Source organism: Hemitrygon akajei, chromosome 17 (assembly GCF_048418815.1).
Source record: "Hemitrygon akajei chromosome 17, sHemAka1.3, whole genome shotgun sequence".
NCBI classification, from domain to species: Eukaryota; Metazoa; Chordata; class Chondrichthyes; order Myliobatiformes; family Dasyatidae; genus Hemitrygon; species Hemitrygon akajei.
In genome coordinates, this window is record NC_133140.1 from 70,200,349 (window position 1) to 70,227,475 (window position 27,127).

Sequence of the window (27,127 nt, forward strand, 5' to 3'; positions counted from 1 at the left end):
AACTTTTTTCACATTACCTGGCAAAGTAGAAGTAATTTATTATCATTTGGCATCAGTAGATCAATCTTATTGGACTGCTGTAATGCACAATGTTGGTGACACTTCGGAAGGTTTTATTATTCCAGATGATGTATTCTAAAAGAATGCAGCTTTAATAAACTGATTTGAAAATTAATGTAGGTAGACATTATAGTAGAGGTAATTGAATCAGTGAATGAATTGAAAAGTGACCTTTACTGTACAAGTGTGAAACAATTAATATTATTTCCCAATCCTCCTGGCATATAGTTTTGTTTTCTCAACTTTGAACCCTACTGTATACTGCTTAAAATAGTTAAATATTGAGTAAGTAAAATAACATTGCTTGTCATTGCTTCAAAATTGAATTCTTGTCTGGTACCCCACATTTTTCCTTTGAAATTCATTGAGTGACTTGTTATATACCTGAACACCTCTTGGCAATCATCAGTTTTTCAGTTTTTACAATATGGCACTTCTAGTCATGCAGGATTGTACTTTTAAATGAAATGATTTGGTCTTTTGGGTTAGAACCACATTTCATGATTATGGGAATAGTTGGGGCAGTGGAAATAATGAGGGTCCAGCACAATCACCAAATGGCCATCTGTAAGATTCGGTAATGTTGATAAAAACGTAAGACTGTACATGTGGAATCTGGAGCAATAGATGCTGAACGCACATAGTGGTTCAGACAGTATCTGTGGAGGGAAATAGACAGTTAATGTTTTGGGTCAAGACTTTCCATCTGGAGGTCTGCTGTCCATTTGGACTTTTTCCAACATTGGGAGAGTCTAGGACCAGAGGGCACAGTCTCAGAATGGATGAACCTTTAGAACAGAGATGAGGGGGAATTTCTTTAACCAGTGTGTGGTGAATCTGTGGAATTCCTTGCCACAGACAGCTAGGGAGGTCAAGTCATTGGGTGTATTTAAAGTGGGTGTTGATAGTGTTATGAATGTACCACAGCTCTGAGGGGCCGAAGGGTGCGGGGGTAGCCCCCTCCTTTGTGAGAATCGCAAGATCACTATTGAGTCAATTCAGGAGACACAGGAAATGAGAGAAAGACATGCAGAATCCACAAAAGGGTTAGAATGTGTCCTGGCCTCCGAAAGGCGGACCCACTGATACCGGCTATTGTCTCTTGGAGATGGACTTGTGTATTGCATCCTGTACGATGCAATCAAAGCCCCAGGCAATGAACCAAGGAGGAGGTTGGTGGAGGGATTGCATCATCCCCAACCTGATTGACACCTGAGACCTTGTGAGTCAGGATAAAAAGAGGGTCTGTGGGAACAGCCCCTCAGACGCACCAGAAGAAACGCTAGCGATCCCGTAATAGCGAAAGCCGGTGGAAGGCCATGTGCATCTGCTTCCATTTGCCCGGAATCGGTGACCTTTGCCACGGAAAAACGGTTTTTAGCTAACAACGGGGAACTCAACTCTCAACGACTCTTGAAGGATTGACATCATAAACAGAATGGGCAAGTTTTAACCTGTCTCTCTCTCTCTCTCCAACAATTGCCACACAGGGTCCCCGACGGTGGCAGCCTGTATGAACTGAATGAACTATATATTTCCATCAGACAATTCATTATTCCCTAGACAACGATACAGCTTATTTCTTATTGATTATTATTATACCCGCGCTTTTAGATTTAGTATTGACGACGTATATTATCTGTGTGTTTGCATTGATATTATTTTTGTGTATTTCTATCAATAAATACTGTTAAAAATAGTACCATCAGACTTCAACGGACCTCTCTATCTTTGCTGGTAAGTGACCCAGTTACGGGGTTCGTAACAATAGATTCTCGAATAGTAAAGGACATCAAAGGTTACAGGGAAAAGGCAGGAGAATGGGGTTGAGAGTGTAAATAGATCAGCCATAATTCAACAGTGGAGCAGATATAATGGGCTGAACGACCTAATTCTGCACCTATGTCTGATATGACAAGCCATTCAATCCTGGAATCATTCTCCATTGAACAGTCTCCAGTTTCAGCACATCCTTTCTAAGATAAGGAGCACAAAACTACTCACGATACTCCAAGTGAGGCCTCACCAGTGCTTTTAAAGTCTCAACATTACATGCATGTTTTTATATTCCAGTCCTCTAGACATGAATGCTAACATCACATTTGGCTTCCTCACTACAGACTCAACCAGCAAGTTAACCTTCAGGGAATCCTGCACAAGTACTCCCAAGTCCCTTTGTGCCTCAGTTTTTTTTTGTATTTTCTCTCCATTTAGAAAATAGTCATTTCTATTATTTCTTCTACCAAAGTGCATAACCATACATTTCCCAACACTGTATTCCATCTGCCATTTCTTTTCCCACTCTCCTAATCTGTCTAGCTCCTTCTGTAGCCTACTTCCTCAAAACTACCTGCCCCTCCACCTATCTTCATCTGCAAACATTGTAACAAAGCCATCAATCCCATCATCCAATCATTAACATACAATGTAAAAAGATTCAGTTCCAACACAGACCCCTGTAGAACACCTCGAGTCACCGGTGGCCAACCAGAAAAGGCTCCCTTTGTTCCCACTCTTTGCCCTCTGCCAATCTGTCACTGCTTTATCCATGCTAAAATCTTTCCTGTAATACCATGGGGTCATAGCTTGTTAGGCAGTCTCATATATGGCACTTTGTCAAAGGCCTACTGGAAATCCAAATACACAACAGCAACTAATTCTCTTTTGTCTGTCCTGCTTGTTATTTCTTTCAAATAATTCCAACAGATTTGTCAGGCAAGATTTTCCCTTGTGGAAACCATGCTGACTATGGCCTACTTTAATCATGTGCCTCCAATTGCCCCAAAACCACATCCTTAACAATCGACTCAACACCTTCCCAACTACTGAGTTCAGGCTAACTGGCCTATAATTTCCTTTCTTCTGCCTCTCTCCCTTCTTGAAGAGTGGAGTGACATTTGCAATTTACCAGTATTCCCGATCCATTTCAGAGTCTGGTAATTATTGAAAGATCATTACTAGTGCCTCCACAATCTCTTCAGCCACCTCTTTCAGAACCCTGGGATGTACACTATCTGGTCCAGGTGACTTAGCTACCTTCAGACCTTTATGTTTCCCCAGAATCTTCTCTATAGTAATGGTAACTTCACAAACTTCATGATCCCTGACAGCTGAAACTTCCACCATACTGTTAGTGTCTTCCACAGTAATGACTGATGCAAAATACATATTCAATTCATCTACTATTTCCTTGTCCCCATTACTACCTCTCCAGCATCATTTTCCAGTGCTCTGATATCGACTTGCACCTCACTTTAACACTTCATATATCTGATGAAACTTTTGGTATCCTTTTTAATATTATTGGCTAGCTTACTTTTGTTTTCTATCTTTACCTTCTTAATTACTTGTTTAGTTGCCTTCTGCTGGTATTTTAAAGCTTCCCAATCCTATAAATTCCCACGAATTTTTGCTCTATTATATGCCCTCTTTTTGGCTTCTAAGTTGGCTTTGACTTCTCTTGTTAGCATGGTTCTGTCATCTTGCCTTTAGAATACTTCCTCTCTGGGATGTATATATCCTGTGCCTTCCTAAATGTTTCCTGAAATTTCAGCCATTGCTGCTCTGCCATCATCCCTGCCAGTGTTCTTTTCTAATTAATTCTGGCCAACTCCTCTCTCACGCCCTTTATTCGACTGCAATACTGATATATCTGACTTTAGCTTCTCCTCAAATTTCAGTGCCAATTCAATCATATGATAATCACTTTCCCCTAAGGTTCTTTTACCTTAAGCTCTCTAATCAATTTTGCGTCATTGGACAACACCCAATCTAAAATAGCTGATCCCCTAGTGGACTCAACTACAAGCTGCTCTGAAAAGCCATTTGGTAGGCATTCTAGAAATCCTCCCCTCTTGGAATCCAGCACCAATTGGAATTTCCTAATCTACCCACATATTGAAATCCCCCATGAAAATTCTAACATTGCATTTTTGGCAAACATTTTCTATCTCCTGTTGCAATTTGTAGACCACATCCTTACTACTGCCTGGGGGGGGGGGGGGTCTGTATACAACTCCCACCAGGTCTTTTTACCCTTGCAGTTCCTTAGCTCTATCCACAATGATTCAACACCTTCAACACCTATGTCACCTCTTTCTAATGATAAGTTGAGAGGAGATTTGATAGAGGGAGACAAAATTATGGGGGGTATAGATAGGGTAAATGCAAGCAGGCTTTTTCCACTGAGGTTGGGCAGAACTACAGCCAGAGGTCATGGAGATATTTTTGGGGAACACAAGGAGAAACTTCATCTGAGTGTAATTAGCTGCCAGCACAAATTGTGTATGGAAGCTCAACTTGAATATTTAAGAGAAGTCTGGACAGGTACATGGACGGTACGGGTATAGGGGTCTATGGTATGGGTGCAGGTCGATGGGAGTAGGTAACTTAAATGGGTTGGTACAGACTAGATGGGCTGAAGGGTCTGTTTCTGTGTTGTAATTTTCTGTGATTCTATGACTCTAGGAGACGAGAGAGATTTAATAGGGACCGGTGGTAGCTTTTTCACCCAGGTTGACAGGTATATTAAATGCATTTGTCTAGGTACATCAATAGGATGATTTAGGGGGTTATTGGCCAAACATGGGCAAGTGGAACTAGCTGGGATAGTCAAATTGGTTGGTATGAACCAGTGGGGCCGAAGCGTCAGCTGCACGGCTCTATGATTGACCCAGCTCTTCTCACGAACTTGGAGTCGCTTTTAAAACCAGACTTGGAGAGAGGTTTCCGTCCTACGATACAGTATTGTTGTGTGCAACTCACAGTGAAATTAACGACTGCATTGTTACGGGATTGTAACTGCTTAATAAATGTGGTATGTAAATAGGTGAGGGGTTTGGTGTTTGGAGGCTGCAGCTGACAAAGGCTGGAATTGTACCCGGGGGATACGCACCGTTTCGGGTTCAGCAAGTCTTACAGCGTGGAGGCGGAACGAGGCGGGGCGAACAGAGGGAGTCGTGGCTCTTCGCTGCACCGTAGCAGGGCCAGGGCCCGGTATGGAGTCGAGGTTACAACCCGGGTGCGCTTTTTGCTTCCAATAACTCTGCGTATCGGCCGTTCCTGTCCCCGTTCAGCAGCGCACAGCCGTCCGAGTGCGCTCGGTGACAGTGGCCAGACCCATGGAGCCTGCAATCAAGTTAAAACCTGGTATGGGGCCGCTGTAGCAACCTATATCTGTTTATCCTCATGCGTTGACACAAACGCTTGAAAAGCCTTATCGTTTCGTATCGCGCGAGCTCCCTCCCCATCTAGGAACCTGTCCATTGAAGTGGCCCAGTGTTATTAATCCAGACCCCACGTGGCCGTGTGAGTTAATTTCCAGCCTCCCCCCGCCTTCATTGCAGGGGAGAACTCAAACCAGCGGGCTGAAATGACCCTGACATCTCCTCGGCTTTAGACGCAATGCACGGGGATGGGAGGGGGACTGGAAATTTTCAGTTAGATCCCCTGGTGACTTTAACGTGTTATTGTGGATCCAAATTAAATCTGGAGAGTTCACATATGTGTACTCCACTTTGTAAGGCAAATAAATGGTTGTTCATTTCAACATTCAAATAGTTACTGAAGCTACAAATGCACTACAACAAAGTTGCAGCAATTTTAATAAAGGCCTTTTAATCTTAAACTAATGTTAACCCAAACGCATGACGTTCTGCAGATGCTGGAAATCTAGAATAACACACACAATATGATGGGGGAACCTGTGATTTACAGTAAGTGTATACAGTTTGTGAACACTTTGTAATTACCTGGTTTTCTGCATTAATTATTTATAATATGTTGTCTGCTCTTCATCTAGGTCACAATAATAGACAAAACAATCTGCATAAACTAATAACACACAAACAATTGTACTTTATCTGTCTTTACTGAACATGTTGTTTAATTATTCACAGTCCAGGCTGGAAGAAGTATGTGAACCCTTGTATTTAATAACTGGTAAAATATTCGTCGGCAGCAATAACCTCTTTCAAATGTTTCCTGTAGCTGCTGCTGCTTAGACTTGCACAACAGCAAGGAGGAATCTTAGACCATTCCTCCAGTCAAAACTGTTTCAGTTCATCAATATTTTTTGGATATCTTGCATGAACAGCTTCAGGCCATGCCACAGCATCTCAATTGGGTTAAGGCCTGGACTCTGATTTGGCTATTCCAAAACACTAATTTTCCTCTTTTTTTAACCATTCTCTTGTTGATTTACTCTTGTGTTTCAGATCATTATCTTGTTGCATCATCCACCATCTATTAAGCTTCAGGGGATATGACCGCTACCCTGACATTCTCTTGTAAAAATGTCTTAATACAATTTTGTATTCATTGTTCCCTCAGATTATAAGCTGTTGAGGCCCTGAGGCAGCAAAGCAGACCAAAATCAAGATGTTCCTTCCACCATGCTTGGGGTGAGGATTTGGTGTGAAGTGCGGTGCCTGCCCATTTTCCTCAAAACGTAGTGGTGTGCATTTCTGCTGAAAAGTTCGACTTTGGTCTCATCTGTCCACAGAAGCATTGTAGAACATCCAGGTTGTCTTTTGCAAACTTGAGATGAGCAGCAATTTTTTTGTTTTTGGAGAGTGGTAGTTTCCTCCATGGTGTCCTTCCATGAACCATTGTTGTTCAGTGCTTTTCTTATAGTGGACAGGTGAGCAGCGACTTCAGCAAGTTCTGGAGATTTCTGCAGGTCTTTTGCTGTTACCCTTGGGTTCTTTTTCACCTCCTTCAGCATTTCCAGTTGTGCTTTTGGTGTGATCTTTGCAGCATGTCCACTCCTAGGGAGAGTAGCAACAGTGCTGAATTTCCTCCATTTGAAGACAATTTTTCTTACTGCGGACTGATGAACACTCAGTTCTTTAGAAATGCTTTTGTAGCTTTTATCAGCTTCATGCATCTCTATAGTTCTTCTTCGAAGGTCCTCTGAAAGTTGTTTTGATCGAGGCATGGTGCACATAAACAGATCTTTCTTGAGAAGAGCAGTCTCTGCCAGTAACCTGACTTTGTATGTTGTTTTTAGAGGGCAGGGCACCTCTACAACCCACACCTCCAATCTCATCTCATTGATTGGAACACCTAACTCCAAAAAGCTTTTATAGAAGGCTTTACCCAGAGGTTCAGACTTTTTTGAACCTAGACTGTGATCGTTTAAATGATGTACTCAGTATTGACGAGAAGTACAATTGTGTGTTATTAGTTTAGGCAGATTGTTGTTTGTCTATTATTGTGACTTAGATGAAGATCAGACCACATTTTGTGAGTAATTAATGCAAAAAACTAAGTAACGGCAAAGGGTTCACAAAGTTTTTCTTGCAACTGTACATGTGAGCACAATCCAGTCCAATGTTACTGTGTTGAGAATCGATTTTGTTCACTGAATAGGGACAGTCTGTCGGAAATTTTAACAGATGCCTCTCCTCACCAACCAGCGAGTCGTATTGCTGTTCCCAACTCCCTTTCCAACTGAAATAAATTCCACAGTAGCAAGCACAACATTTGCATAAAAAAAAATATAAAGCAATTTCTAGAACATGCCAGAAATTGGTTGGGATTGAAATCTGAGCACCTTTTTGTTTATGGTTTGATATTCCAAAACTAAGGGGCTCAGGTACACGGTAAGAGGGGGAGGAGGAGATGTAAAAGAGACCTGACAGGTAAATTTTTACATAGAGGGTCACATATCTAAAATGAGTTGCCAGATGAAGTGGTCAAAGCAGGTACAATTTGCAGCTTGGGATTTCCAGTCTAGGATCCACAGACCCCTTGCTTAATAGTATTGGTGCATAGCATAAAAAAGTTCTGAACCCTTGTTTTAAGAGGTATTTGGATAAGTACATGGAGGGGAGGGGCTTGCAGGGATGTGAGTGAACATGGGCCACTGGGACGAGCAGGGTAGTCAGCATGGACATTTTGGGCCGAAAGGCCTGTTTCTGTGCTATATTACTCTACGGCTGTATTCTCAGGAGTGAAGAAAGATGAGGATACAACCCACAAGCAATTCCTCAATATCTTTCATAAAAGATATTGAGAAGCAGCGGGTTGTGATGTTTAAATTCATTCAAATTGAATATGCATACACTTCACATTTTGCTGATCATTTTCATGCTTAATGCAAAAAGGAGGAATAAGCACAGAGTTTCAATAACTTATACAAAATAGCTAATTTGCATAACTCATAAATAAGGTCTTTTCACTTTTCAGTTCTGATAAAGGGTCTTTCATTTGAAACATAGGCTTTGTTATTCTTTCCACAGATGTTACCTGACCTGTTGAGTATTTTCGGTTTTCATTTAAGGTGTAGTAATTACTGCATAAGTTTGCATAAGTCATTTGTCTCTTTGTGCAGTCAGATAAATATAAACATTATTTCTTTTGAGGACTTTGTCGGCATTGCTTATGAAGTAGCAGCAGGGTTACTGAAAGCTGTTGACTAGACTTTTAAAACGTAAATTTTCAAAAATATCACCCAAAAGTGGAGGTTAATGGAAGTATAAGGAACACCTCTGGGATCTCACGGTAGTGTAGCGGTTAGTGCAACACTGTTACGGCTCGAGATGTTCAGGAGTTCGGAGTTTAATTCCGATGCCATCTGTAGGTCACTCTCCCTGTGGACACAAGGGTTTCCACTGGGTGTTCCGGTTTCCTCCCATGGTCCAAAGATGGTTAGTAGGTTATTGTAAATGGTCTTGTGATTAGGCTAGTGTTAAATCAGTGGATTGCTGGGCAGTGCCCCAGAAAGGCCTATTCTGCACTGTATCTCTAAGTAAAATAAAATCTCATTATGTTTAAACCATGTTTAACAAGCATACAGCATAGGATCATGTAGCACAAAGGGAGGACTTTTGCCCGTCTTGTTAGAGCAAGGGTTCCCAAACTGAGGTCCACAAACCTCTCGGTTGGTAGTGGGGGCCAATGGCATAAAATGATTAGGAATCCCTGCATTTGAGCATCAGTACCAAATTCTGTTTCACAAAAAACAAAACCTCTTGCTCTTTCTCCATGAGCCTGCTTTATTTTTAGTCTTTCGGTTATAAATCCAGTTTCCATTTGAACCTTACAGCAGAGTTTTCAAGGTACATGCAGCAAGCACAGACGTTGCAAGAAACTGTTCCTTTGAGTGATTGGTTTGCTGAATTGTGAACATTAGGTATCAGAAAGGAACAAAACATTTTACCTGTCAATAGATTCTATTTCCAGGGCTACTTCTACTTATTTTTTAAATGGCTTTTTTTATGAGGCATAGTCTTAAGTATGCAACCTTATTAAAATCAGACTTGTCTTCTGCCTCATTTGTCATGTTTTGTTTTCATGATGTACGATAGCTGTGAGCAATATGATACTTTAAAATATTTATGTACAGCAATAAAAGTGCTGGATATTAATGGTAAATCAAAGCATTGGCCGCACTATACACTTTTTAAATCCAAGGATTATGGCTGCGTGTTGCAGACAAGGGTCTGAATTTGTACTTACTCCTTAGTAAGAACTACTTTGAACAACTTACTGCAATAAATCTTGCCTAAACATTTTGGAATGCAGAAAGAGGTGATAAATGGATGCTTTGATTTCCAAGGTTTAAATATTCTAAGAAGAATATTTGTGGATAAAATTAAGACTTCCAGAGTTGCAAATTGAGCCAATAAAGTATCTGGACATCAGGAACATTAAGAGACAAGGATGGAAAGAAGTGCCATAGCTATGGATCAAACAACCATTTGAATTAGGATTAGGAGTAAATTACTCAGACCACGGAGCTTGCTGTACCATTGAAGTAGGTCATGAGTTTTAAATCTGCATTCTGGTCTATGCAGGATAACCTTCTGCTCTTTGTTTATCACAATCTATTCACCTCTGTCTAAAAATATTCAGAAACTCTGCTTCCACAGCCATTATGAGCACAGGAGTTCCAAAGACCCACACACCTCATAGAAAAATATTCACCTTCAGTGGTTGACCTAATGTTTTTGAATAGTGACCACCTGTATCTAGAAACTCCTGAAAGAGGAAATAACCACTCCACGTCCACCTTTTGCACCTTATGAGTCGAGTTCCCTCTCGGTCCACTAGAAGCAGCAGATTTGAGTGTTGACTATCCAACAAAATCTTCCCACCGCTGTCTGCAAGGAGCTTGTATGTTCTCCCTGTGACCACCTCTGGGTGCTCTGGTTTCCTCCCACATTCCAAAGGCGTTCAGATTAGTAGGTTAGTTGGTCATACAGATATAATTGGGCAGTGGGGGTTCATTGGGCCAGAAGGACCTGTTACTGTGCATATCTCTAAATAAAATTTTTAAAAAAACAATCCACCCATTACAAGTATTATTATTCATAACTGTTCTCTGAACTGCTTCCGTGCATTATATCCATAAATCAGGGAACCAGTAATGTGCACTGTACTTCAGATGTGATCTCAATAATCCTGTATGTATCTAAAATATACTCTTCCTATTGTATTCGATTATCTTTATAATGATAGCATTCAGTCAGTATGTTTAATTGTTGTAGTGGGAAACCAACTATTCATGAATCTTAGTCCAAGGAACTGTTTCCTTCCTTCAAGTCATTTATATAATTTGTAAGATGTTCAAAGTAAAATTTATTATCAAAGTACATATATATCACCACATACAATACTGAGATTTATTTTCCTGTGGGCATACTCAGCAAATCTATAAGATAGTAAGTATACCAGGATCAGTGAAAAATCAACCCAGAAGACAACAAGCTATGCAAATGTATACATAAATAAATAGCAATAAATAATGTCAACATGAGATAACAAGATAAAGAGTCCTTAAAGTGAGATCATTGGTTGTGGGAACATCTCAATAGATGGGCAAGTGAGTGTAGTTATCCCCTTTTGTTCAGTAACCTGATGGTTGAGGGGTAGTGACTGTTCTTGAACCTGGTGGTGTGAGTCTTGAGGCTATTGTACCTTCTAGCTAATGGCAGCAGTGAGAAATGAGCATAACCTGGCTGGTGGGGATCTCTGATGATGGATGCTGCTTTCCTATGACAATATTTCGTAAGGGTGTGCTTAATGGTTGGAAGGACTTTACCTGTGATGTGCGAGGCCGAATCCAGTATTGGGGTGCCAGTACTATTTCCTGTGGTGTACTGTACCTGTCAAAAGATTCAAAGTACATATACAGAATACGACTCTGAGATTTGTTATTGCATCTTGCCAAGCAATTTAAAACAAAATATGGAAAATTAAAAAGCTGCACTTGCTAGAAATCTGAAATTAAGTAAAACAGAAAAGGAAAACACCCTTGGTAAGAGAAACAGTTACATTTTTCATGTTGAAGATATTAGAACTGGAAAAGTGAGGCAAGACAAATTGTGAAAAAGTTGGGGAGGGATGGATAGGATAAAAACAATATCTCCACACTTGGTGATGTATTGTTTATGAAGTTTCCTTCTTGAGAGAAAGAGACAGAACAAGCAAAAGGACATGTAAAGGCTGCAAAGTGCATCTCAGATCTGTTGGAGTGCATTGAAACTCAAAAGAAAATGTTTGGAATGCTCAGGAGACTGAGCAGTGTCTGCAGGGAGAGCAAATATTGAATTAATGTTATAAATAAATAACCTTACTGCTCCAGTGAAGCTCAATGTTGTTTATCTCTACAACAGCTTCTGCCGGAACTGATGAGTATTTCTAATAATTTCTGTTTTATTTCAGATTTACAACATATACGTTGCTTTGCTTCAGAAGCTTGTAAGTTTGTATTACAATTTTCTTGAAGGCATAATAGACGAACTAATTAAATATGAGAGCAGAATCTTTTGTTCTTTATTAATTAGTAATTTAAAGTCAGCATCTGGAGCTATTATTAGATATATTCATGTTATTTAGAAAAAAATAAGAAGGCAAAGTCAACATAATTTTGTGTCATAATTATACAACCAGAAGACAGAGGAACAGAATCATGTCATTTGTCTCTGAGTCTTCTGCTATCCCATTATGCCTGATTTATTTTCCCTCTTAACCTTATTTTCCTGCCTTCTCCCCATAAACCTTGATGCTCTTACTACTCAAGCACATATCAATCTCCACTTTAAATATATCCAATGACTGGGCCTCCACAGCCTCTTGTGGCAATGAATTCCACAGATTCACCACCATCTGGCTAAAGAAATTCCTCTTCATCTCTGTTCTAAAGGGATGTTCTTCAGTTCTGAGGCACTGCCCTCTGGTCCGAGACTCCCCATTATAGAAAACAGTCTTTCTATGTTCACTCTATCTAGACCTTTCAATATTTGGTAGATTGAGAGACAGACAGAACAAGCAAAGGGACATTTCAAAGGCTGCAAAATGCAGCTTAGACCTGTTGGAGTGAGAGGAAACCAAAAATAAAATGTTTGGAATGCTCAGGAGACTGAGCAGTGTCTGTGGGGAGAGTAAATATTGAATTAATGTTATAAATGAATAACCTTACAGTAACCCTGCACTGTTCCAGTGAGGCTCAACATGAGCCTGAGAAATAGCTTCCATCTGGACACCATGCTGCATCTAGCACTCAATGATAAATTCAACAATTCCAGGTAACTCACTTCCTCTATGTATCAGACCTGATCAGCTCTACTGAAAGGTCATTCAGTTATAGTCTAATATTAATTCAGTATTTTCTTTCCCCACAGACACTGCTCTAGCTCTTGGGCATTTCCAACATTTTCTTTTTGGTTTCATCTCACTCCCAACAGGTCTGAGTTGCTCTTTGCAGCCTTTTATATGTCCCTTTGTTTGTTCTGATTGTCTGTCTCTCATCTACTGAATATTGAAAGGTCCAGATACAGAGAGACTGTTCCCTATAGTGGGGGAGTCTCGGATCAGAGCTCACTGCCTCAGAACTGAATGACATCCCTTTAGAACAGAAATGAAGAGAAATGTCTTTAGCCTGAGGGTGGTGAATCTGTGGAATTCATTACTACAGATGGCTGTGGAGGCCAAGTCATTGGGTATATTTAAAGTGCAGGTTGATAAGTCCTTTGTTAGTTAGGGCATCAAAGGTTACATGGAGAAGGCAGGAAAATAATGTTGAGAGGGATAATAAATGATGAGATGGCAGAATAGACTCAATGGGCTGAATGGCATATTCTTCTCCTTTGTCTTATGGTCTTATAATCATGTCAAAAAATTATGTTGCCTTTGCCTTATTAGTTTTTCTAAGTAACTTGAACATCTGTAATAATAGCTCCAGATGCTGACTTTAAATTACCAGAACAAAATATTCTGCTCTCATATTGAATTGTTATACTGATATGACGAGTGTGGTATAAACTTAATTGCTTCTGAAGCTAAGTAATGTAGATGTTGTAAATCTGAAATAAAACAGGAGTTAATAGAAATATTCATCAGTTCCGGCAGAAGCTCTGTAAAGATTAACAATGTTAATGATTCAAGTCAATGGCCATTCATCAAAACTAGTGCAAAGTCAAACAGATTTTATTCTATAAAGAAAGTGTGAGGACAGAAGGAAATAAAAAGATAAGATTTGGCTGGGGAGAGTGTCTGTTGGATGTCCGTCGATTTCAATGATAATGATAGGAAAACTTTTAAAGTGGAGAAGTCATTGCACAGTGGCAGTTCCACTCTCTCAACCTCAGAAACCTTATTCCAGTGGTATGAGTGATCATCACAACCGGAGACCTCCTTGGTTGTAGTGGATGGCCATGACGTCTTCAGTGTTAATGCCAAAAAAAATGGTGGAACCAGGTGAAAGGGGATAATAAAACCACTAGTTAGTACAAAAAAGTACTAGACTGTTTAATTAAAAGACAAATGGAATTGCCAGTAGGATAAAGATAAGTCTTTAATGTTTCAACAATGAGTTGGCTAACTATGCAACTAATAGCTGACTGTTACTAGATCCTCGGTCAAATGGTGTGCTCAGTAGCAGATTGGTTGCAGATTCTGCTGCTGGTTTGCAGTGTTTAACAGTATTCAGTAGACAGTGGTTTTATATTAAATGTGTGATGAAAGAAATACCATGGTGTTTGGAATGGTGCAGGGAAACAGTGCATCTGTCATGTAAAGTACAAATGCCCATTTGTCACATCTACAGAGCTGGAACAAAAACTTCTAAGCAGTGAGTATTTAAAACATTTTATTTAAGACTTTATTTCTCATTGGCAAGAAAATTCCAAAGATTATGACTGTTAAGCAAGCTGTGTTAGTCATGGGCTGATTGGCTTTCGTGGTCAAATAAAAATGCCACTTTTGTAAATAAAATCAAATAATTAAAATTCTATTTTCAAGCAGATAATAAATTATGTGGATTATAAATATATTTTTTCTGTTGCCAAAATTGACATTCTACCTCTTCTCAAAGAGGAAATATGAATTCTTTGCGTAACAACGTTTGGATGTTCATTCAGTTTATTGAAAAATAATCGGCTTGTAAAATTGGAATGATATGATAGACCAAAATTTAACATAGAACATAGAAAAATGGAACAAATGATCTGGCCCCTTATTCCATGTTACTGTGACTAATAGTTAAGCTAGTAATTAAATGCCTAGGTAGTCCCTTCTGCCTACACAATTGCATTCTGTGCATATTCATGTACCTATCTAAGAGACTGAATGTTTCTTAAATTCGTCCTAGGTGTCACCAAGTGGGATATTCGGCAGAAGGTTTGGGATTATATGGAGGAAAACAATTTGGCAAACTTCCCAAGACCTGTTCACCACAGAATCCCGAATTTCAAGGTAAAACTGCAGGTTGAAGTTATAATTCTCTCTTTAGATTCATAATAGGCAATTCTGACTGAGGCAGATTATTAGCAAGTGGCATTTGTTTTGCTTAGCAATTCCAACAGACTGAAGATGAATCTGTCGGCAATATGCTACTGTGAATAAATTATCTTACAATTGTGTAAAATGGTCGAAGTCTACACAGTGTCAGCAAGCTGATTCAATAAATTTCCTGGATTAGTGGAGTGCTATCTATTAACCTACACAATTAGAGCAAAAAATGAACACTAAAAACATTTTCTATTTAAAAACTTTTACAGAATAATTAAAAGATTTTATACACAATGAATAGAATAGCCGGAAAGAAAATAGCCACGACTCTTTTCATTAATTTGAGACACTGTGCCACTTAATTAGGTCACGAGACTGTTGTAGAACATTTTCTAACTAGCATCAGTTGCATCTGTTTCTGTTCAAAAAGTGATTTTTGTTATTGATAATTGGTGAGAAATAACCACGGCGACAATTCAGAACTGTTTTGCTCACTGCGGTTTCAGGCATTGAGACTTGGAGATGCCGCCCACGGCCGGGAGTGAAAAAGAAATAATTTTACTACTTCAGCAAGTTTGGAACTACGAAGTATTTGAAGATGTCGACAATCACCTTGAATGTTACAATGAAAGTGAAGTTTTGGGTGATGCAGATGTTAAAAGCATTGTATGAAGCCAGTCTGTTATCTGTACTAGGTTACTGCACGGAATATGTTAATTTACAATCAAAAGAACATGGCAGTGTACACTGGATGAATTCCCCCGTTGAGAATTATTAGGCACTATACACAGTATTATAATACTGTAGTACTATTGCTAACATGGGAAAATCTGCAGATGCTGAAAATCCAAAGCAACACACACAAAATGCTGGAGGAAGTCAGCACCAGGCAGCGTCTATGGAAAAGAGTAAACAGTCGACTTTTCGGGCTGAGACCCTTCACCAGGACTGTTATTAGTAGTATTGGTAGTGTTCTAATTTGTTCTGTATTTAATTTAATTATATATTTAATTAGTTACTTTGTAGTTTGTCTTTTTTTAATACCTTTTAAACTATTTCCATGAAACCGGCTAGTTGGGCCAAAATGTGCTGGTCTCGATGTGCCACAGTTAATTGAAATCAACTGTTACTATATTTTTTCGGTGTTGAGGTGAATCAGGCTATTCATGCTGATTGAGGAGCCTGATGGTTGAAGGATAATAACTGTTCTTGAACCTGGCTTTTCCGTTCTTGGCCATCAGTGTTTGTTCATACCAGGCCATGATGTCAGGATACTCTTCTCTGTGCATCCATAGAAATTTGTGAAAGTTTTAGATGACGTGCTGAATCTGCGCAAACTTCTATGAAAGTAGAGGCACTGCCTTGCCTTCTTAGTATCGACACTCACATGTTGGTCCCGGGGCAAAGCCTCTGAAATGATAACATCAAAGAATTTTAAACTACTGACCCTCTCGACCTCCATTCCCCTCATAAGGACTGGCTTATGGACATCCAGTTTCTTCCTCCTAAACTTATTAATCAGCTCTTTGGTTTTGCTGAAAGAGACACATAGCCGAGTGCTGGTTGGATTGGGTGTGAGCACTGTTCTAAAATCTTAACAGGAACATTCCAGTCAGAGGTGACAGGCATCAAACTCCAGGAAAACCAGCTCCTAATTAAGCAATGCAGGAATAATGGCTTCTGTGTCTTGTTAAGGCATGTACAAATGAGCTTTAAGTGAGTAATGTCCAAATATTAACATTCGATGCCATTGTGATTGTCTGAAAGTTTATTTGCATGAACAGACAGAGGAGCAGAGTTCATTTGGTATTCTGTGATAACTCCAAGTAAATTTTGTTAATCTAATTCTCTAGATAATGCATTGCAAGAATGCACTTCAAGGCCATTGTTGTAATATAAGTAGGTCTTAAAAACTAGTTCTACTTTGTCCTAACATTCTGGTTCAAAACTAGCACTCCTACAGCAATACCATTGTGATTAACATGATGGAGACCAATTGTTCTATGGTCTTTCAAGTTAACTGACCAATCAGGGTTAAATGAAAAGGCTATTTCTGTGTTATGTACAAATGAATATTGCATCAACTCATGACCAGAGAAGTCTCAATCTGTACATCTGGTTCATGCTGTACCATGTCATATGACGTGGGTGATCAGTCTTTCCGTGATCATGATTGTTCTTGGCAACTTTTTCTACAGGAGTGGTTTGCCATTGCCTTCTTCGGGACAGTGTCTTTACAAGACAGCTGACACGATACTCTTCAGAGATTGTCTGCCTTGCGTCAGTGGTCACATTAGCAGGACTTGTGATATGCATGTGCTGCTCATGTGACCCCCCCACCACCCACTCAAATGGCTTCATGTGACCCTGACTGGGGTGGGGGGGTGCTAAGCAGGAGCTACACCTTCCTTAAGGGTGACCTGCAGGCTAGCGGAGGGGAGGAGTGCCTTATGTCCTTTGGAGAGACGTATCTCCACCCCACCACTCATCTGTACATTCTAGACTGGACTTTCAGTAAATCAGCCGTTCATGAACTAATCCACTATAACATCTGGTATATTCGATCACTTTTTCTTTCAGAAAGGATTTTTATTTTAGCAATATTCCTTTCTAGATGATGCACTTTTTGAATGTACTTTTTCCAAGTAATTAACATTGCTTGCTGCAAACAGCAATTTTAAGTGCCTGTGTACTCCAATTTTATTGCTTCAACCTTAGTGTTCAAAATACCACAGTGAAACATAATCCCTTGTGTAATCCAGATTTTTTCAGGATGTAATGGGTTAGGAGATTTATGTGGGTAAAAAGGTTAATGTACTGTAAGGGAGCACAAAGAGTTGAAAATGTGGGGGATATAATAAAGCATCCGCATTTTTGCTTGTTGTTAACTGCAATTCGTCACATGTTCTGGAAACAGGGGGCTGCTCAGGCTGCAGAAAAGTTGCCAAGTCTCCAAGAGTTCAAAAGCACACGGATTGTCAAAGTAAATCCCGACAAGCCACAGGAAAATGTCCGTTTGCTCGTGCTAGAAGTAAGTCTTCGTTTCTTATTGTCACTGCAGGGTGCATACGATGCCTGTAATAAAATCAAAAACCTAGATTGTTTCATCAAGGCAAGAGAGGTGAAGGTGGATCCCGATAAACCACTTGAAGGAGTCCGTTTAGCTGCTCTCCAGGTAATAAGTCATGCACTTAAACACAGCAGTTTTAACTCATGTGTTTTTTTAATTGACAAGCTTTTTTGGGTTAGGAAACAGATTTATTATAAAAATTCCCAAAATGGACACACACTTGTACAAGTCCCAATGTCTATTGCCTATTATTACAGGTTAACATTTCACCTTAAAAAATAAATTTATATCATGGATGTTTGACAGTCCTTCAACTGCAGTGACATTAGAAATTCATAATATATATAATTACTGTAATTCACAGTTGTTCTCCCTATATTATCTGGTATTGCAATGTACTTCTGCCACAAAGTTTACAAATTTCACGGCATATGCCAGTGATATTAAACCTAATTTGGATCCATAATGCAGAATTTTTTGAGCACGAGCATGAAAATTTATAATAATTTTCCACTATTGTGTAGATTTTTTGTGTAATACCATAATATAGCCTCTTTTTAAAACAAAAACTGCTAATTTCAACTTTTAATAAATCCTGTGCTAGGTCTTTGGAAATCTGTGGAAAAACCTTGTGCTGTAAAGGCCCCAGTTTGTTTAAAATATAACATTGTCTTATACATAGGAAGACAGTTTGGAGGAATTACTAGTTGAATATATTTTAGTCTGGTGATCAGTAAAGAGTAGTTGAAGGCTGGAGATTATTGCTGTTTGTTGGGCATCAAGCAGTTATGCCCCTAGTTGGAATGGGAAAATATCTGCTGGTCATCTCATCTAGTGAATAACTTGTTTCCTTGCATAATAATTGCACCCTATCTTAAAGCAGAGTTATGAAGCAATGTACTGTAAAGTGTTTTATGAAATACTATGCCATCAAGTTTCATTTTACTGTTACAACACTGAAAGAAAAATGTGTTCATTTTGTAGTCTGCTTTTTATACACTGTCAGGTGATGCCTTTCCCCTGCAAGATATCTCAGACACATAATTGAGAATAACTGGTAACAACCAGCTAGTGTGCACTTCCACAAGTGAAAATAATTCATCAGAGCACACCATTGGAACAACTTGGGTGGTTATATACACTGGTTTATTCCTATCAACAGTCTGACTACTGCAGGACTTGATATGTGATGATTTGACCTCGTAATAAAAATTAGCTCTGACAAGGGAAGTATTTCAGTATGAACTTACAGAGACCCCATAACTAGTTGTTTACAGCTTCGGCTCTTTCTCCCAAATTGCTTGCAGAGAGTTTTTCTTTGTCTTGGGGGATCAGGCTATCCCAATGCCATGATAATGCATGTGTTTATGTACAGGCACTGTGCAGGGAATCACCTTGCAGTTCACTAACATAATTACCATCAAATAATTTAGTTCATATTATATGGGGACCAGAAACCTATAAATTACATGCCATGAATTGATCTTGGGGAACTGCTTATAGAAAGGAGTACCACTGGTATTATATTGGAAGGTTAGTCAGTATAAGGAGCATTACACTGCAAATTGAACATGCTAAATGTTAAAACTAACTTGTTTATGCAGATGAGATATGGAATATGCTTAATTAAATCTGATGGGATAACTCACACTGACTGATAAAGCAACGTAAGCAATTTACATTTGCAATTTATTGTGCCGACTATCACCTGTCAGTGTAATTCTCCTTCCTACTCCCAATCTTTGTTAATCTGTCTGTGTCTCCTGACCATTTAGTAATCATCTTTAAAGAATCACGAGATTCTGGAATGGTTCTGGGAGGCTGCAAAATTGTGACTATCACTCCACCCTTCAAGAAGTAATAGAGGCAGAAGAAAGGAAACTATAGGCCAGTTAGTGTAACCTCAGTTATTTGTAAGGTGTTGGAGTCGATTATTAAGGATGAGGTCTCAGGGGAATTGGAGGCTCATGATAAAATAGGCCTTAACCAGCATAATTTCTACAAGGGAAAATCTTGCTTGACAAACCTACTGGAATTCCTTGAAGAAATAACAAGCAGGATTGACAAAGGAGGATCGGTTGATGTTGTGTACTCGGATTTTCGGAAGGCCTTTGACAAGATGTCCCCATGAAGCTGCTCAACAAGCTACGAGCCCATGGTATTCCAGGAAAGAATCTAGCATGCATAAAGCAGAGGCTGATTGGCAGAAGGCAAAGAGTGGCAATAAAGGGAACCTTTTCTGATTGGCTGCTGGTGACTAGTGGTGTTCCACAGGGGTCTGTGTTGGGACCAATTCTTTTCACATTATGTCAATGATTTGGATGATGGAATTGATGGCTTTGTTGCGAAGTTTGCAGACAATATGAGGGTAAATGGAGGGGTAGGTAGTTTTAATGATGTAGAGATTTAGACAGATTAGGACTTAGACAGATTAGGAGAATGGGCAAAGAAATGGCAGATGGAACACAGTGTTGGGAAGTGTATGGTTATGCACTTTGGTAGAAGAAATGAAAGGGTTGACTATTATTTAAATGGAGAGAAAATACAAAAAAAATCTGAGGTACAAAGCAATTTAGGAGTCCTTGTGCAAGATTCCCTAAAAGTTAATTTGCTGGTTGAGTCTGTGGTGAGGAAGGCAAATGCAATGTTAGCATTCGTTTCAAGAGGACTAGAATCTAAAAGGAAAGATGTAATATGAGACTTTATAAAGCACTGGTGAGGCCTCACTTGGAATATTGTGAGCAGTTTTGGCCTCCTTATTGAAGAAAGGATGTGCTGAAACTGGAGAGGGTTCAAAGGAGGTTCACGAAAATGACTCCAGGATTGGATGGCTTGTCATATGAAGATTGTTTGACTCTGGTCCTGTATTCACTGGCATTCAGAAGAATGAGGGGTGACCCGATTGAAACCTATCAAATGGTGAAAGGCCTTGATAGAGTGGATGTGGAGATGATGTTTCCTATGGTGAGAGAGTCTAAGACTACGGGACACAGCCTCAGAATAGAGGGGCGTCCTTTTAGAACTGAGATGAGGAGAAATTTCTTTAGCCAGAGAGTGGTGAATCGGTGCAATACTTTGCCACAGGCAGCTGTGGAGGCCAAGTCTTTATGAATATTTAAAGCAAAGATTGATAAGATCTTGATTGGTCAGGGCAGGAAGGGATATGGGTAGAAGACAGGAGATTGGGGTTAAGAGGAAAATTGGATCAACCATGATGAAATGGCGGAGCGGACTCACTGGGCCAAATGGCCCAATCCTGCTCCTGTGTCTTATGGTCTGATAATACCAAGACTCAGCACTAGCTTGAGGAAATACAAAAAAAATCTGAGGTACAAAGCAATTTAGGAGTCCTTGTGCAAGATTCCCTAAAAGTTAATTTGCTGGTTGAGTCTGTGGTGAGGAAGGCAAATGCAATGTTAGCATTCGTTTCAAGAGGACTAGAATCTAAAAGGAAAGATGTAATATGAGACTTTATAAAGCACTGGTGAGGCCTCACTTGGAGTATTGTGAGCAGTTTTGGCCTCCTTATTGAAGAAAGGATGTGCTCATCTGTGATCCATCTGTGCGTGTTGCGACCTCGCAGACTCAATATCAAATTCTTTGACCGCAGGTAATTTTCTTTCTTTCCCTGTACCAGAACTGGCCATTTCTATGTAAACTCGTCCACCTGTGTGTATGGGTCATGTTTACACTGTCCATTATCACAGCCTGATCTGCTGGCCATCTCAAGTAGACCTGCTTATTGTAACACAATACTCTCCTTGTCCACACTATTACCCCACATATTCATTTGACTGAACATCTATACAAGGCATCTCCACAGCAACTATGATCTCCCCCTTTCACAGCCTGTCCTATCCTATCTGACCTTTCCATCCCTCCACTGAACCTTCTCTGTAACTCAATATTAATTTGTATTCTGTTTCTCCTTGTTCTGATGTAAAGTCATCAACCCAAAACATCAACTCACTTCATTTTCTACAAATGCAACTTGGCCTACCATGTGTTCCCAGCATTTTCTGTTTTCAGTTCAGATTCCCAGCACCTTTTCAGTTCATTTGCTTTTCGTTAAATTAGAAAGGGCATCAAAAGTTATGGGGAGAAGGCAGGAGCACAGGGCTGAGAGGGATAATAAATCAGAACTGATGGAATGGTGGAGAATGGTATAGAAGTTTCGATGGACCAAGTGTCTGCTCCCATGTCTTATGGTTTTAAATGTTCGTGTTTTTGGCAAGATGGCTACAAATCCTGATGAACTACCCCTGCTGCCCCATTTGTTTCTTCTTAAGGGAACTCCAATTCTAAACAACATCCAATAGTTTGGTTCATGCCGTGCCGATCTTGGTTCTAATTTTCATAGCTGCTCGAGGAGCCCTGAACATACACTTGACTGGGGAATGAAGTAGTGACAGTAACCACCTCACTTGTGTGATATGTAACTCTTCTCTTAAGCCCAGCATCCTGCAGGAGCCTAGGCTTCCAATAGCAGCTGGCCAGAATCCACTGTCCCCTGGGCCAGTTTTTTAAGTTGTTCCCAGGTGTAGGCCATCTTCAAAGATCCTTTCACAAAAATACAACTGCAGATGCTGTGGCTCAAAGAATAAGTACACGACGCTGGAATAACTCAGCAGGCCAGGCAGCATCCGTGAGAAGAGAGTAGCCAACGTTTCGGGCCGAGACCCTTCATCAGGAATGGGGTGGGGGAAGAGACGGCCGAAGCCCAGTAATAGAGATAGGGGAGGGGGGAGGGCCTAGAGGTGCCAGGTGGAAAACCAATCAGAGGAAAGATAAAGGGGGGAGGGGGAGGGGATAAGCATGAAAGAACTGTAGAGATAAAGAAGCAGAAAGTTGAAAGGGGAGAGAGGGACCTGGGATAGGGGAAGGGGGAGGGTATTACCAGAAATTGGAGAATTCAGTGTTCATACCACCAGGCTGGAGGCTACCCAGACGGTATATGAGGTGTTGCTCCTCCAACCTGAGTTTGGCCTCATCATGGCAGTAAAGGAGGCCATGTATGGACATATCTAGATGGGAATGAGAGGCAGAGTTGAAGTGGGTGGCACTTTCCTCTTTCCTCTGATTGGTTTTCCACCTGGCGCCTCTAGGCCCTCCCCCCTCCCCTATCTCTATTACTGGGCTTCGGCCGTCTCTTCCCCCCCCCCCCCATTCCTGATGAAGGGTCTCGGCCTGAAATGTTGGCTACTCTTTTCTCATGGATGCTGCCTGGCCTGTTGAGTTCTTCCAGCGTTGAGTACTTACTCAAAGATCCTTTCCCTCCCAGGGATGAGGTCTTTGGGGCTTCTATTGGTGTTTCTGTAGCACTGGGCTTTTACAGGATGGGGCTAGCCCCATGCCCAACCCTCCTCCTGTTGCAACCATGGCAGAATTGATGATATGTAACACCATATGAAAATTCAGGTAGCATGGAATTGCTAAGTCAATGAAGATGGCCCTTTCGTTCATTGAGTTAGCTCTGTGTAGAACAATGCACTTGTCCCATTCCCCTTGCTTTTCTGCCCATCCTCTTTCCCTTAGCTCTGACTTTTTCTGATATTAAACACAGATTGCTGTGTATCACTGTGAGAAATGCTTCACCTCTACTTTGTTGATTAAGAGGTGATGAAGCACATCAGAGGGAGAGCCTCTGCACACTAGACAATTTGATGGAGATTGCTCTGGCATTGATACTAATCAGCTGCAATATATGGGTACCCTATCAAATGGAACAAGGACCTAAAAGAATAGAATATCTCCTTCAATCTATCCCCATCTGACATTGTAAATGTATTTCAAAAACACAAGTAGCATGCCAAATCTATGTTAATTTAGCATTATGTAAAATACGCCACTTATTGATGGCATCAGCTCTTGTTATTAATTACCAAGGCACTTAATATATTTGCCTGTATGTTATCAAAAATGTTAGAATGAGAATCAGGTTTAACATCACCAGCATGAAGTTTGTAGTTTTGTGGCAGCAGTACATTGCAACACATAATACTAAAAACTATTAAGTTACAAAAAGTACAATAAAATAAATTAAATAGGTAGTGCAAAAAGAGAAGGGGAAAACACTGAGGAAGTGTTCAAGGGTTCATTGTCCATACAGAAATCTGATGGCGGAGGGGAAGAAGCTGCTTCCAAAATGTTGAGTCTGTGCCTGTATCTCCTCCTTGATGGTAGCTATGAGAAGAGGGCATGTCCTGGGTAATAGGGGTCCTTAATAATGAGGGTTCTTAATGACGGAGGCTGCCTTTTTGAGGCACCACCTTTTTACGATGTCCTGGATGCTGGGAAGGTTAGTGCCCATGATGGAACTGGCTAAGTTTACATAACATATACTATAAATTATAAGAAATGCATAAAAATTAAATAAGTGGTGCAAAAAGAGAGGAAATATTAATGAGGTTTACTCATGGGTTCATTGTCCATTCAGAAATTTGATGATGGAGTGGAGGAAGCTGTTCCTAAAGCATTAAGTGTGTGGCTTCAGGCTCCTGTACTTCCTTTCTGATGGTAGCAGTGAGAAGAGGGCATGTTTTGGGTGTGGATGCCCATAACGATGGACATAGTCTGTTATTTATAGATACCGAACTTAAAGGTGGTATTTGTGCCATCTATAAATTGACTTTTTTTTTGCATTTCTGTTTCAACAATTACATTCCGGTGTTCTGCAAAACTAGATTTGATTCCCTTCTCTCCCCTAGTTGATATCCTGCATTACAGACCCAAGGTAAAAGTGAACTTAGCAATTTTATCCTTTAAGTCCCAAATTCCACAGAGCATTACAATGCATTGGTTGGGCATTGTGAAATCAAAAATCCCCTGTTGAAACAATATATGCAGAATCCATGTGTAAATATTTTAAAGTATGTGTAAGATACTATCAATATTTTAATAACCTTTCACTTTGAGGTACAAGTGCATCTGCAGCGTTATTTCAATGGAAAAGATTAACATGTTAACACCGTCTCATGTTAACGCAGTGCTGGTGGTTTAAGTTACCTGCAGCTTTTGAGGGCATTAAAGGGATTATTCCAAACAATCATGTTGTGACATCACCAATCATCACCCGATTTTAACTCATCCTTCAGAACCTTCCAGAAATTTCCTTGCTTCCAGAGTAGCTGTGTGCATGGCCTGAATTTAATGCAAGTCGACTTGTAAATTGTTTTGAGTTAATTGTTTGCCAGCGATCTTTCCCATTTCATCTGAAGTGCAGTTTGTGGAATGAGTTATATAACTTAACCTGACAGTCTATTTTGTTCATGTTTTTAAAAATGTTATTAATTCTTTTTAGATTTGTAACCATCGCCGACCTTTCTGGTAAAATACCAATACTCTCCACTGCACATAACAATACCTTAAACCCACTAACATGCTCACCAGCACAGACAAGACTCAGTACACATACCAACACAGCTGCTCCAACATATATAACTGCATTTTCAGTACTGTATATGTCTACACACCCATTCTCTTCTATTTATGCTCATTCCCACACCATTACACCTGCAACACCAGTTTATCCAGCAATATTCTTGACAGAGCCAACCAGCAGCATACAAACAAGACTTTCAGACCTGAAATACAAGACCAAAGGACCATAAGGCTTGAGAGCAGAATTAGGCTAATTGCCCATTGAGTCTGCTCTGCCATTCCACCATGGCTGACTTATTATCCCTTTCAACCCCATTCTCCTGCCTTCTCCCCTAACCATTGACACCCTTATTAAGGTTGTACATCAATTCAGGTATACAACACTTTTGATTGAACACCAGAATTGCACACCTGAATTATACCTTTGATTGCTCATCTCCTTCAGGAATAATATTCTGTCGGGTAAAGTGATGGACTTGTCCTCATTATGAACGTGATCAAGGGCCTTTCCCAAACATGTATCCCGAGTTTTCTTTGGGAACCACTTAGTCAGTTTTCTGAAAGCATGTTTGAGGTCAGAAGATCGAACTTGGCCATGCCTGCAATGATGCCTGACTCTGCTGGTTCCATACACCTACATTGCCCCCATTTCCCTCTAAACATGTGGAAAAGCCTCAAGAGAGTGGATGGGGAGAGGATGTTTCTTATGTTGGTGGAGTATAAGACCAGAGGACACAGCCTCCAAGTAGAGGGGAGATATTTCTTCAGCTAGAGAATGGTGAATCTGTGGAATTTGTTGCCACAGGCAGCTGTGGAGGGCAAAGCATTTGAGTATTTTCAAGGCAGAGGTTGATAGATTCTTGATTAGTCAGGATATGAAAGGATATGGGGAGAAGGCAGGACATTGAGGGGGAATGGATCAGCCATGATGAAATGGCGGAGCAGACTCAATGGGCCAAATGGGCTACTTCTGATCCCATATCTTACAGTCTTAAGGTCTAAACATTTTCTATATGTGTACCTGTCTATACATCTTTTAAACATTGCATTGCACCCACCTCTACCACCTTCTCTGGCTGCTCATGGTATGTATGGACCACTATGTTGAAAATGTTGCTGCCCAGTCCTCTTTAAATCTTTCCCTCTCACCTCAAGACAATGCTGTCTAGTTTTGAACTCCCCTACCCTCGGAAAAAGACTGTGACTATCTACTTTCATCTATGTCTCTCTATATTTATTTAGTGATGCAGCGCAGAGTCGACCTTTCCAGCCCTTTGAGCCTTGCGTCCCAGCAATCCCTCAACCCCAATTAATCCTAAACAACTTAATCCCCAGTTAACCTACCTGGTACATCTTTGGATTAATCCCCGGTTAACCTACCTGGTACATCCAGGGAAAACCCACACATTCCACTGGAAGGACAAACAGAGATTCCTTGTAGGACAGTGTCAGATTTGAATTCCAAACTCTGGAACGCCTTGAGCAGTAATAGTGTCACGCTAACCTTATAAACCATAACTTCAGCCCTCAGCCTCCTTTGCTTCAGAGAAAGTTGTCCCAAACTTTCCAGCCTCACCTCATACCTGAAACCCTCTTGTCCAGGCAACATTCCTGGGAATCTTTTTCATTTCCTTTCCAGTTTAATCACATCCTTTGCAGAGCAAGGTGGCCAGAACTACATGTGATATTCCAACTACAGCTTAACCAATAATTTGCACAACAGAAACCCGATGTCCTGCCTTATACACAATACCTTGGCCAATGAAGGCCTTCTTTATCACTCTGTGTACATGTGGCACCACTTTTAAACGACTGTGAACTTGTACCCTAAGATCTCACTGTTAATAACATTCTCCAGGGCCCTGCCATTCACTGTATATA

At 40.3% G+C, this 27,127-nt stretch overlaps 1 protein-coding gene across 5 annotated transcripts in view; it reads left to right on the top strand.

Moving 5' to 3' along the window:
• Positions 1 to 5,012: 5,012 nt before the first annotated feature.
• Positions 5,013 to 27,127, top strand: part of mthfsd (methenyltetrahydrofolate synthetase domain containing) — a 48,661-nt gene continuing 26,546 nt past the window's right edge. For 2 of the 5 annotated variants that reach the window (XM_073070353.1, XM_073070356.1), the window contains exons 1-3: positions 5,013 to 5,208; positions 14,657 to 14,760; positions 17,714 to 17,827. In XM_073070353.1, the coding sequence (XP_072926454.1) occupies positions 5,181 to 5,208; positions 14,657 to 14,760; positions 17,714 to 17,827 (246 nt within the window). In that variant the 5' untranslated portion in view covers positions 5,013 to 5,180. Of the gene's footprint in view, positions 5,209 to 14,119; positions 14,138 to 14,656; positions 14,761 to 17,713; positions 17,828 to 17,857; positions 17,972 to 27,127 lie in introns of those variants that run through there. The other 3 variants (XM_073070355.1, XM_073070352.1, XM_073070354.1) reach the window with 3 other exon arrangements.